At 30.2% G+C, this 12,916-nt stretch overlaps 3 protein-coding genes across 3 annotated transcripts; 1 reads left to right on the top strand and 2 right to left on the bottom strand.

Annotated features, from left to right (window-relative positions):
* Window positions 1–225: 225 nt before the first annotated feature.
* Window positions 226–6,521, bottom strand: Erf3 (eukaryotic translation release factor 3). The gene is made up of 6 exons (XM_074239239.1): window positions 5,977–6,521; window positions 5,390–5,586; window positions 5,176–5,296; window positions 4,627–5,089; window positions 3,784–4,523; window positions 226–3,641 (listed from the first exon to the last, which is right to left on the bottom strand). The coding sequence occupies exons 1-6, from the start codon at window positions 6,305–6,307 to the stop codon at window positions 3,598–3,600; spliced, it is 1,896 nt and encodes a 631-aa protein (XP_074095340.1). The 5' UTR covers window positions 6,308–6,521; the 3' UTR covers window positions 226–3,597.
* A 568-nt stretch (window positions 6,522–7,089) lies between these two features.
* On the top strand, window positions 7,090–9,433 carry Tyrrs-m (Tyrosine--tRNA ligase, mitochondrial). Its single transcript, XM_074239241.1, has 4 exons — window positions 7,090–7,324; window positions 7,422–7,581; window positions 8,034–8,932; window positions 9,004–9,433. Exons 2-4 carry the CDS (start codon window positions 7,445–7,447, stop codon window positions 9,354–9,356), a joined length of 1,389 nt encoding a protein of 462 aa, XP_074095342.1. The 5' UTR covers window positions 7,090–7,324; window positions 7,422–7,444; the 3' UTR covers window positions 9,357–9,433.
* Window positions 9,414–12,905, bottom strand: L(2)41ab (lethal (2) 41Ab). Its single transcript, XM_074239238.1, has 6 exons — window positions 12,521–12,905; window positions 11,836–12,458; window positions 11,492–11,735; window positions 10,198–11,424; window positions 9,714–9,872; window positions 9,414–9,641 (listed from the first exon to the last, which is right to left on the bottom strand). The coding sequence occupies exons 1-6, from the start codon at window positions 12,725–12,727 to the stop codon at window positions 9,414–9,416; spliced, it is 2,688 nt and encodes an 895-aa protein (XP_074095339.1). The 5' UTR covers window positions 12,728–12,905.
* Window positions 12,906–12,916: the final 11 nt, after the last annotated feature.

The raw sequence follows: 12,916 nt of genomic DNA, 5'->3' as shown, positions 1-12,916 counted from the left end.
CTCGATTTTTTTTCTCAAATCAAAGGATTGAAAAAAGCGAATATTTAATTTCATTCTCTTTCTCAAAAAAAAGTTGATAAATTTACAGGTACATTATTTACTATTTACTTTAATAAATTCTAGACTTTTTTAATATATGTTTATATTTTTTTTTCTTTTATACAAAAAGAGCAAGAGTTTTGTATAGGATGAAACACGAGAAGTACATATCGATATATACATATATATAAGGCAGCGATTTTTTTATTATGTCGATTAATAAATATAAATTGTTTAATAATAATTAATTTATTTAGTATTAATTATTAGTAAAAAACGAGAAAGAGAGAGAGAGAGAGAGAGAGAGAGAGAGAGAGAGAGAATGGAATCGTAATTTTAAAATTAAGCTTGTAACAAGCGGCCTTAAAATTTGTCAACGTTATTTTTATTAGATAAAAAAGAAATAAATTTCGATACACATGTATATAATTAATAATACGCGTTTAATTTACACATGTTAATTGTAATTATTTCTTTTTTTACACAAATACCAATTTTTTTTTTTTTTTATTGCTAAATAATAATGAAATTATAACTTTCAAGTCCTGAATTTTTAAACGCTAACGCACGCGTTTTTACACGCGCAAAAATACCACTTAATAAATATTAATGGAAGAAAAACGTTAAATAAATATCAAAATAATAATTAATTACTGATGGTAATTAATCGCGTGTTTGCAATATAATAACAAGCGGAATTAATTTTATTTAATTATAAAATGGTTCATTGATAAATTTATTTCTTCAATACTTATACTTTAAATAAAGTTAATCAACTCTTATTTTATGCCCACAATATATAAAGGAAATTTATTTATTTATTTATTCGTCCATATATCTATCGGCCAGCTTTGATCGTAATTAATAATAATTAAAAATGATGGCGTATGATATATAATATAAAAATATGAATGTGACCGCGATGGGTTACGTGGTTCACGCTAAGCCTCTTGGACAATCTACTCTTATCAATTTTTATTTTTTATCATCATTAATATTATTTATCCATTTATCGATTTTAGCTTTAGTTTAATTATTTTTTTTTTTTTTTCATAATCACTATTGATTTAAATTATTTCTTTAAAATTCCACGCACTATAATACGTGATCTACCATCGCAACTTTCTGTGTTATCGTTTTATTTATTATTATTATTAATATTATTTTAATTCATTAATTTTAATAATTTATTTTATTACCTTATAATCGTTATATTACTAGCTTATTAATTAATAATTAATAATAACAATGGGGTCGTTGCCGATCCTTACTTTTTTTTTTTACAAATACAATACCACTAATCGTCAGATTTTTTATTTTATACTGAAAAAACATGTTCCAAATTTATTTAATTATTAATTTTTAAGATCATCATTTTCATTCTATTAATTTATATCTGTCAGTAATAACTTTTGCATTTAATTGCAACCATTTGCTGCTAAAAAGCACTTTAATTCCAAGTAAAATATTCTTTTTAATTTTATTATTTCACAAAACTCTCTCGCTCGCGAGACATTGCAGTGCTTTTTTTTTCTTTTTCAATTTATGGCTTTATTTTTAATAAAATTTTAATTTTATTTAGCATCGACTAAAGTCGCATGAACAAGCGTCCTTATCTATTACTTACTTACTTTTTTTTTTTTTTTTTTTTCATTTTGTTTACTATTTTTTATTCAACGATCATTATCAAACCCAAAAACAATCTGAGGCCTGATCTTTCTATTATTTATCCTGTTTTTTGTTTTACAATCAAGCGAAGCATAACATAAAAATTATTCAATATAAACAACCCAGTTTATTAAAATTATAAAAACGTACAAAAGAACCCCGGCCATGGTTCAGTCTATTAAAAAAAATCAAAATAAAATAATATAATTCAATATTATCGTAAACTCGTTTTTAATGGTAATAAAATAATAAACAGTACAATAGCAATAATAATAATTATAATTATCGTTTAACACTATTTAGTATTTTCTCCCACCAAAGTTTATTTATTAATTAAACTTTTATTTTTTTTAAATGAAAAAATTAATTTTTTTCTGATTTATATTCATTAACTTACACCTCGTACCCACTATATCATTAATTATTAGCAATAAGAATAAAATCAATAATAATATTGATAATAGTAATAATAATATTAATATTATTAATAATAATAACTCTTTATCCTCATTATTTACTCTCTCCTCTTTTCACATCTGTTAAATATTATTTACTCTATACCATTTTAATTAAATCGCGCTTGAGCGAGTGTTAATTTTTACTATTTAAAAAAAAAAAAAAAAAAAAATCACATTGAACAAAGAAAAAGAAACCAATATTTTCTTAATAATTTTACATCAACTGTTTACATAATTTTATCTTCTTACTTTGAACGACGAATAATTGATAATTATTAAAGAATAAAACTCACTTGCAACTATTACAAACATTAATATAATAGCCGTGTAACAGTAATTAATTATTATGTATATACGTGTATCAATACAGATAATATTTATATACATTTGTGTATATATAAAAATTAAGCGCAGTTGAACGCATGTGGCCGTCTTTTCAGTATTATATTCAATTGTTGATTATAATTAAACATTGACATAACTAATGCAATAATTGTCAATATTCTTTTAAAAAAAAAATTTTTTTAAACGTTTTTCTATTTTATAATTTTTCTCTTATTAAACTTAGTTTTTCAATCACTAGTGTAAGCACAAGTGCGTGTAGTTTACACGAGGATCGCATGAGACCGCGACACAGGAGTGAAGAATGAAGAGCGAGAGAAGGAAAAAAAAAAAAGAAGAAGAAAAAGAAGATGAAGAAGAAGGTAAAAAATGAATACCTAGCGTCGTGGCAGAGGCCAATGACCCTCGTGTCCATCGTAAGTTACTTCAAACAAGACGTATGTACACTTGTTTAATTTTGTTTTATTGTTTACTTTTTTCTCTCTCATCACTATTATTAAACCGTACTTGTGATCTAAATTCAAGACTGCCAGGTGCGTAACCACTATACGCTTAAATCGTATTCTACTCGTATCTGCGATCGTTGAGAAATGGAAACCAACTAAAGTTATTTAAAATGAACCGAACAAAAATAATAACAAATATAAAATGAAAATTATTTATAAAGTTAATGTGGAGACCGGCATGTTTACGAATAATATTTGCGTTTTATGTAAATAAGTGTAAAAAAGTGCCTAGGATTGAGAGGCCGGTATCACGTTGCCGAATTATTATTATAAAATCGAACCAACTACGCAATTAGATCCCGGAGTTATTTTTTTGTCTTTAATGTATATTACTAATATCTCATATTTATTTTCATCTCGATCGTCCTTTTCTTCATCATTATCTTGTCCATTTTCATCTTTTTATATTTTTATTTTTTTATTTATTAATATAATAATCTTATTATTTTCTTTTTCTTTCCGTTTTAGTAGTAATATTCTTATTTATCTCGCGTATCATCTTGTACGCGGCTCGCTGCGTCGTTGCGTGTACACTTCCGCTATTGCCTTCGACCGGCACTAACGATCGATGACGTTGAGCAAATTTACTCGACAACCTTTAGCACTTTGCCGATGGCAATAGTTTTATCTGTAATTAAGAAAAAAACAAAATAAATAAAATTATTTATATTTAAATCAAAAAAACCAGAATTGTACGGTATGTATATAAAGCCAAATCAAAGAAGCTATAAAAAAAGATAAAGATATAAATGAAAAATAAATAAACTTACTTTCGTCTCTGAGGGTGAATCGTCCCATTTGGGGAAAGAGTTTAAATTTTTCAAGGCAAATAACTCCAGCACACTCTATTCTCATAATGGCAACCTGGTCTTGCTTAACAAACCTAGGTCTCGTTTTACTTTTATCCCCAGTTTTTTTGTCAACAAGACAAAGCAACGTTTTAACCGTGACCTCTTCAGCGGCACAATGAATATGCATCACAGCGCTGTAGCCCGCGCAAATAATACTCTTGTGCTCCAATATCACTACTTGAGCATCAAACACTTTACCTGTAGTTATTGGATTATTACCGTCGCAAAGTACAAATCCTGGACTGACATCCTCCTCTTCAATACCTTTAAGCTTTATTTTAACATTTTCACCGGGACCAACAGACGTAACTTCCTCATCATCCGACCACAGCTGATCGACAATAACCGCCGTCCTGTTTGGCATAACTAATAAAGCTTGACCTTTTCTAGATTCGCCCGCCTCGACCTTGCCCATTACCACCGTACCCATGTCCTTGTACTTGTCAACTATAGGCATGATAAATGGTCCGTTGCTTTTACGATTGAGCGATGGTAGTGAATCAATGAAAGGTATAAAAGGTGGCCCGCTGTACCAAGAACACAAACTCTCGGGTATCGCATCTTTTAACCCGATTCCCAATTGACCTGACACAGGCATAAAGGTAAGATCTTTCGCCGGGTTGAACCCTAATTTACGGAGGTATGGAAGGATTTTGTCTCTGAAAAATTTTATTAAGCGTCATATAACTGTCTAACAATCAACTACTAAATTATAATTGTAAATTTTTATCTGTAATTAGTATAATTAATTTAAAGTATTACCTGCACTCGTTGTATCGGCCCTCATCCCATTCTACAGTTGGATCATCCATTTTATTAACTAAAACTACAAGATGCTTTACACCAGCTGTTTTAGCAAGCATAGCATGTTCTCTCGTCTGTCCACCTCTGTCAAATCCAGTTTCGAATTCACCTTTTCGCGCAGATATTACAAGTACAGCAAGATCAGCTTGTGCCGCACCCCCAATCATGTTTGGCACAAAACTCTTATGACCCGGTGCATCCAATATTGTAAAATGTTTTCGCTCTGTTTCAAAGTACGCTCGGCCAACTTCTACTGTTTTACCCTTTTCACGTTCTTCCTGATTGGTATCCAACGCCCAACTGAGATACCACGTTTCTCTGCTACGCTCCTTGGCTTCTCGCTCGTATTTTTCGAGTGTTCTCTTGTCTACCATTCCCGTAAGTGCCATTATCTGACCACCGATTGTTGATTTACCAGCATCTAAATTATTTCATCAATATAAATACACGTTTATAATACGACCTAAAAAAATTTTTTAAATATAAATTATATTTAAGCAAACGTACCAACGTGACCGATAAAAACAACATTGACATGCTCTTTTTTGCTCTTCGTATCTTCTGCTACTTTAACTGGTTTCTTTTTCGTTATCTTTACAATCATTTCTTCATCTTCTTCAATATCCGCCTAGTTTAATTATATTTACAAATCAATTAGTATATTTTAATTTATAAAAAATAATTAAAAAAAAAAAAATTGAGTCAAATAATAAAAATTAACCTCTTCATTTTCTGGTGTTAAGAGAGGATCACCATCAACAGCTGCTTCCTCCCACGAATCAGCTGGTTGATGTTCCGGACTGCTGTTGCTCGCTTCTGGGTCAATGACGTTCGGAGGTGGAGAAGGTCCTCCTCCAGCAGGAGGTTCCTCGACTCGGTTGCCCACAGGATCGGGTGGAAGGGCTGGTACTGGTGGTGCTACAAATATAAACAAAAATAATAATAAATAACAACTTTAAGACAAATAATGATGATGATGATGATGATGATGATGATTATAAGATTCTATGAATATTTCATTACTCATTTGAATGAAATAAATTACTCTAGGTTGGTATTAGCTTAGTTATCTAAGCACGTATTCGATTTATCGAGTATCGAACAGAATAAACTGGACAAAACCAGCTGAGTTGTGTATCACGAGCACAAGTCAGGTTATCATGTACTACCAGAGAGGGGTGTAGCAAAATGGGGTTAGATATTGGATGCCTAGCCTCTCTTAACATATTTTCGTGCTCCATTAAAAAATTAGCATACTCAAAAAAAAAAATCTAAAATAATATTTAAATAAAATAATTTAAAACAAACCATGATGGGTTTCTGGCGACACAAAAGTGGTTGTAGCAACGTTAGTTTCGGAGATACTGGTGGATTCGTCAACTGGCGTATCACCACCACTCGTGGCAGCTTCAGGTGTTGCCACGGTGTTATCAACGTTAACTGGCGTGCTGGCACTGCTAGTTATCTCGTTGCTGGTGACATTACTCGGCGGCAATGAGTTTATGCAGAATGAAGGCACAAATTCAGCTGCGTTAACATTTAGAGTAGAAAATTTTCCCTCGATAAATGTATTGTCGGCGGTAGTGTCAGCGCTGTCCGCCTGTTGTTCCCACGAGTCTGGTGCTACGCTGTTCGCCATATTTATCAATCTTTCGGCACACCCACTATCTAATTTACGATAATCCAATATGTTGAATAACTTTATGTAAGTTTTTCAACTAATTAAACACAATATTTTATGTATTCCGTATTATCCTTAAAAAAATAATTATTTCACGAGTATATGCGCGCACAGCACACGCGTATGGCTCACTCGTCCGCGTGCAGTCCCCGTGGTCTGGTTTTTCGCTGCTGCTGCTTCTAATTCGTGTCTCTGCCACCGGAACAGCGCTAGTCAAAATAATTATTTTATTATTATTTTTATCAACTGCTGTTACATATTGTAATTATAAATCATAATTCCAACTAAATTTTGCTCCAAAAATTTTTTTTTTTATAAAATAAAATCAGTAATTTTTTTTTTTAATTATTCATGATAAATAAAAATAAAAATTGTTATAAACGACTTATTATTTTAAATATTTATAAAATTATTTAATTTAATAAATTCTTATTTATTTACCTTTATTTATTTATTATTATCTCCGTGTGCTTTTTAAGAGCTTGGACGAAATAGTTTGGGTTGATTACTTGCTTTTCTATTTTTACACTACTTTTTTTTTTTTTTTTTTTTTTTTTTTTTTTTTTTTCAGTAAAAATAATCTTAGAGTCAAGAATTTAAAATAGAATTTTTTACTAGTAATAATTCAATAAATTTTAACATTACATTTAAGTTTGTAAAGAATTATTATTTCTGCTCTTAAAATCAGTAAAAAAAATAATTTTTATGATTTGATTTTTTTTTTCTAGGTTTTTTAGCGCCAACCGTCAAATAAAATAGTGACGAAATGGAGTAACACGTGTGTTAAATTGATGAATGATAAATTTTTACTATTATTGTGACATTATATTTGTTGCAAACTAATTCAATGACTTATTAATAACTGTCACGATGCATTAAGGCTCTTAATTATTTGACAGTGTCTAGTTGTATATGAAAAAATATAATCATTTAAAAAAAAGCTCCGGGCAGTTGAAAAAAATTACTTTTGTACAGGTATTTGTAAATTATTTTTAATTGACAGTGCCTTCAAAATAATTACCAAGTTAATTACTCTACTAAATAATTTATTTTTGTTTTCTTTAATTAACAGTGATTGATAATTATTGCACCGCAATGAATGCCAAAAAAATTTTAAGGTTATACTCAACCAGAAAGTTAATCCTGAGAAATGACAGACTTTATTCCAACAGAAACATCCTTGTTCTCAATGATAGGGGAATGTATCAAGACTTGTTTCCAGCAACGAGCGCGTAGGTTTTTTTTATTATATCATATTTCATTATTAATTATTATAAAATCACTTAATTAAATTATGTGATTCAGGTTATTATGGATCAATTCTTTTTATGTCATTTTATTTTGAATTCAGCGACGTTTCGCCATGGACCATGGCTTCTTCAGGCATCTATTAAATTTGTTGTAATTTAAAAATTTTTAATAAATTAAAAAATTTTTTTTAATTTTAGAAAAAAAAAGAAATGTTTTAATTGTTTAAAAGAATTTTGAAGGAAATTTCTCTAACAAAAAAATTTATTCTAAAAAATTATTTTAAAAAAATTGCATTTTTAATTTATTAAAATTTCTACAAGTCCATTTTTTTTTGCTATAATTTATTTGTAAAAAAAAATTAAAACAATTGTGAAGTGACAGCTAAATTACTATCAAGTTTTGTCTAATAAATTTTATATATTTATGTTTGCAGACCTGAAATTAAAAGTCAATTAATGAGAGAACCGCAGTGTGTTTACTCAGGATTTGATCCGACAGCAGACAGTCTTCATGTAGGTAATTTGTTGGTTTTGGTGAACTTACTTCACTGGCAGCGAGCTGGTCATCAAACCATAGCCGTACTGGGTGGAGCAACGGGTCTAATTGGAGACCCGAGTCATCGAGCGTCAGAAAGAGACGAAATAAATTCAAAAATTCTGGCAGAAAATGTCGAATCGATTAAAAAAAATATTCAAACGATATTTAAAAATCATGAAGAATATTTCTGCAAAGATTTTCGTAATCCTGTGAAGCCCGTTATTTTATTAAATAATTTAGACTGGTACAAAAATGTACATCTCATTGACTTTATCCGTGGGATTGGAAAATATTTTAGGATGGGTACAATGATGGGAAGGACGTCAGTCCAAGAAAGATTAAATTCTGAGACTGGAATGAGCTTCACTGAATTTTCGTACGTTTTATTTCAAGCATACGATTGGCTGGTTTTGTTTAATAAGTACAAGTGTTATTTCCAAGTCGGTGGCAACGATCAAATGGGCAATATTATGTCCGGACATGATTTGATTAGTAAAGCAACTAAGAAAACTGTTTTCGGACTTACATTGCCGCTAATTACGGCTGAAGGTGGCAAAAAGTTTGGTAAATCTCTGGGTAATGCTGTCTGGTTATCAAAAGAAAAGTCTTCTCCCTTTATATTCTATCAATTTTTTATAAGAACTACTGACGCTGATGTAGAAAAATTCTTAAAATTATTTACCTTTTTACCAATATCAGAAATTAATAGTATAATGGATAGTCACAGAAAATTACCCAGTAAAAGAGACGCGCAGAGAATTTTAGCGGAACAAGTAACGCTTTTAGTTCATGGCCGTAAGTATCTTTGTCATTATCAATTATAAATTGATGAATACTGAGGATTAAAATATTTATTTTATTTGTAGAGAAAGGTCTAGATGAAGCCGTACGTGCATCTTTAATTTTATACGACACTTCAATAGAAGCTTTATCTAAATTAGACGCAGACGATCTCATGAATGCGTTTGTGGGTGCTAAAATAAGTGAATTATACCCTGAACAAGGTCTCACGAGCTACGGACTCGCTATGAAGATAAAATGTTTTAAATCAGAACATGATGCTTCAAGAATTATTCCAGCAGGAGGTTTTTATATTAATCATAGTAAAGTTACAAATATTAATGAAGTTATAACACCTGGAATACATATTTTGCCAAACAAACTAACTCTTGTGAGAGTTGGCAAAAAAAGTTACCATGTGATAAAATGGTTATCGTAATATATAAATATATTTTTAAAATAAATAATTGTTAAGAGTACTTTTGAATAAAATAATTTATGATAATTGTAACGTCAGTAGAATTTTTTTTATATCGTCTTTGAGGTGAGGAAAATCTCGACTAGTTTGCTCCATTATTTCTATCAGATCACCATTTAAAATCATCTGACGCTCTAGTTCGTCGTTCAATATTGCTTCTGATTTATGAAACATTTTGTATTTTCCCTCTCGGACTTTTTGCAGTAGTCCTATTTTACGTTGTTTTCTCACCAGACATTCAAGTTTCTATAATGATAAATCCGATTATTAAAACAAAATTAGTTAATTATAATTAATTACTTAAGTATTTTCACTTACGTGATGTTTCATAAGTTCAGCTTCAGTTATTTGTTTATCTATCTCATATATTTCATCTTCATAATCCTTTAATAATTTTTTATTCTCATCAGTTTCTATTTCAAGTCTATTTTTTTCAGCTTGCAATTCCAAGATTTGATTCTCCAGAGATTTATTTTCCTGAAATTAATTTTTTTTTTTTTACATTGCAATTAAAAATATTACATATTATTTATAATTGCAGATAATTATTGTATGTTATAATTTAATTTAATTAATCGAAAGTTACACACGTGTATTTCCCAACAAAGTTACAATAGCTAGCTATTAGTTAATTACTTTGAACTTAAATCCCAAAGGCCCCAAAGGGTTGAACCCTTTTCGTACTTCATAACTTAACGAGCTCATAGTCCAGTGGCTTAATGAAAGGAAACTTGCCAAGTATTATACAAATAATTTTAAACCTTTGGGATAACTGTATTTAAAATTTACCCCAAAATTTTACCTTAGACATTTGTTTAATCTTCATTCTCCGTCCTTCCATACGTTTTTCAAACATGACTTGTTTATTGTGACTTCCCCGAGAATTTTTCTGCTCTTTCGCTAAAGCAGCATCCATAATCATTTCCCTACGAACAACACAGTGCTCCATATCTTTAATCATTTTTTCTTGTGCTTTTTTCAAATGCGACAATCTCATTTCCATTTTATGTATCTCACTCTTCATAACAGCAACCTCGCCACCAGGATTCTGTTCTTCTTTAATAACTCTCGAAGTCTCAGCAGCAACTTTAACTTTTTTCTCCCACGACAAATACTCAAAGTGAGCGGCACGTAATTTGTCTTCTAGCAAAGACTTTTCTTCCGCTAAATCACGTATATTATTCTCCAATTTAATAAGTTCAGTCTCTTCATCCTCTAACTTTTTCGTAAACTCATCTTTTGTAATAAAATTTTTATCCTGCAATTGATCCTTAAGTTCCTTTTGTTCTGCAAGAATAGCATTAGTCTTGATCAGACGCTGGTGAAGTTCATTCATTCGTCTGTCGATATTCTTCTCCGTTTTCTTTTCATTCTCAAGCAGACGCTCAAGTTTTAAATTTTTTTGCTCCATTATCATTATCTGTTTACTCAGACGATTGATTTCATCGAGCTGGACGTCTTGTTCCTGAGTCAGTCTAACTAAAAGACTTTCTTGACGCAACCACTGTTGTTGAGATTCTTGATTTTTAGCGTCAAACTCCTCAATACTTTTTTCCAATGAAGCTATTTTAATATCCTGGGGCGCCATATCGATACCACCACCCTCCTTTAAATTTATCTCGTCTATTTTTTTATTCAACTCAGCTATTTGTTTCTGCTTGCGCTCAATCAATGAATTACACTTTTCTACCTGCCCTTGCAAATCCGCCAATTCTTTTTCTCGAACACTATTAGAATGTGCTAATTCCTCTAAATCTTCTTTTCGCGAAAAAACGTCGCTAGTCAATCGCTCTAAATTTAATAAATTCTTTCCATACTGATTTTCTGTTTGAATCATCGATAATTCCAATTGATTGACTGTCTCTCTGGTATCACGCAGTTCTTTAGTAAGACTTCTTACTGCTTTATCTTGGATTACTTTGTCTTCAAGTTTCGTTGATACATCATTCTCCAAAGTCTTCTTTTGATGCGCTAATTTATCAAGTTCTTGATCTAAAGATTTTTCTTCATTTTTTAGACCTTGAAATTCCTAAAAAATATTTAGAATTTATTAATAAACATAAATAAAGATATTAATAAATTATTAAAATATTTACATAAGATAAAGCTCCAACTTGAGTATCATAATAGTCAATTTGATTAGTGAGTTTATCAATTCTGTATTGCATAGCTTCAGCTTGATCATTTTGGGCTTCATAACCAGCATCAATACATCTAACTTCTTCCTCAAGTCTTGCTTTAAGTTCAGTTAACTTTTCATTATTCTCCATTTCTTTTTGAGTATCTTTTTTAACTTTTTCTATCCGAGTAAGCAAAGTCTTGAAAGATTCTCTCATAGTTCTGAAATTAAAAAAAATCATTAAATTGAAATTAGCAATCACTATAAAAAAAAAAAAAAAAAAAAAAATCATAATAAAAAAAATAAATTATTGATACTTACAATCTTTCATGAGACAGTTCATCAAAAATTTTATCTCTTTGTACAATACTAGAAATAACACTGTTCCAGGCATCCATCAAATCCTTTCTCTCTCTCTGAAGTCCCCCGAGATCAGCATCCGCGTCAGCAACACTCTGAGTAACAACTAATTTTTCTTCATTCTTAATCTCAATCTGTCTTCTTAAATCATCTATTTCTTTTTCGAGTTTCCAAATTTCCTCTGACAGTTTCCACAAAATATAATCAGCTTCTTGTTTCTGTCGAATCATTTCTCTTTCAACAGTCGCGTCTTTTTGCGATATTCTTTCAGCCACAGCCATACGATCTGATATTTCTTGTTCGTACTCTGAAAAACGTTTGTACAGTGACGATGTACTTTCAATTTCCCGTAACATTTCTTCAGCACGTTGGTTTTCTTCTTCAGTCTCATTACGTACTCTGTTACGTATTTCTTTTAGCTCAACTAAATGACATTCTTTTTCTTCTCGGCTTTGTTTTATATCTTCCAATAACTTTCTGTACTTTTCAACCGCGGTTTGTTGGCGTGAAATTTCTCGCTGAGCTTCATACATCTCAAGGCCTTTTTCTTCACGTTTTTTATTTGTCTCTTTACAGGCGACTTTCTGCAAAATAAAAATATCCATTTAAACTAATTTAAATAAAACATTTTTCATAAAATACTTACAAGTTCATTGATTTCTTCAGATAAATTTTTATTTATTTTTACAAGATGAGCTTTGAGTGCTTTTTGAAATCGTTTCATCAGAGGATCGTCTGGGTCGAGAACTTTCAAAGATTCCGCAGGCTTGTCTTCATTCCAATTATCTTTTATTAATTTATAAATCTCTTCATCCTGAGAAATATTTGGACTTTGCAACTCTACAGCCGCCATTCTATTATTTAAATAAATAATTAAGTATATTAATTAATAAATACAATGTCTTCGGGTCATCTAACCAAAAATTAAACAGAATATAAACGAAATTCAACAACTAGTGGTTACCATAGATACAAACTAATAAATCGATTGTGAAGCGGAAATAATTACTCACGCTTGTTGCACTTACAAATTGTTATAAAA

Source organism: Cotesia typhae, unplaced genomic scaffold, assembly GCF_013202065.1.
Source record: "Cotesia typhae breed Kobodo isofemale line unplaced genomic scaffold, CoteBio_Ctyphae contig_23, whole genome shotgun sequence".
NCBI lineage: Eukaryota > Metazoa > Arthropoda > Insecta > Hymenoptera > Braconidae > Cotesia > Cotesia typhae.
The sequence above is the reverse complement of the archived record's forward strand: the minus strand, read 5'-3'. Positions and strand labels throughout refer to the sequence as shown.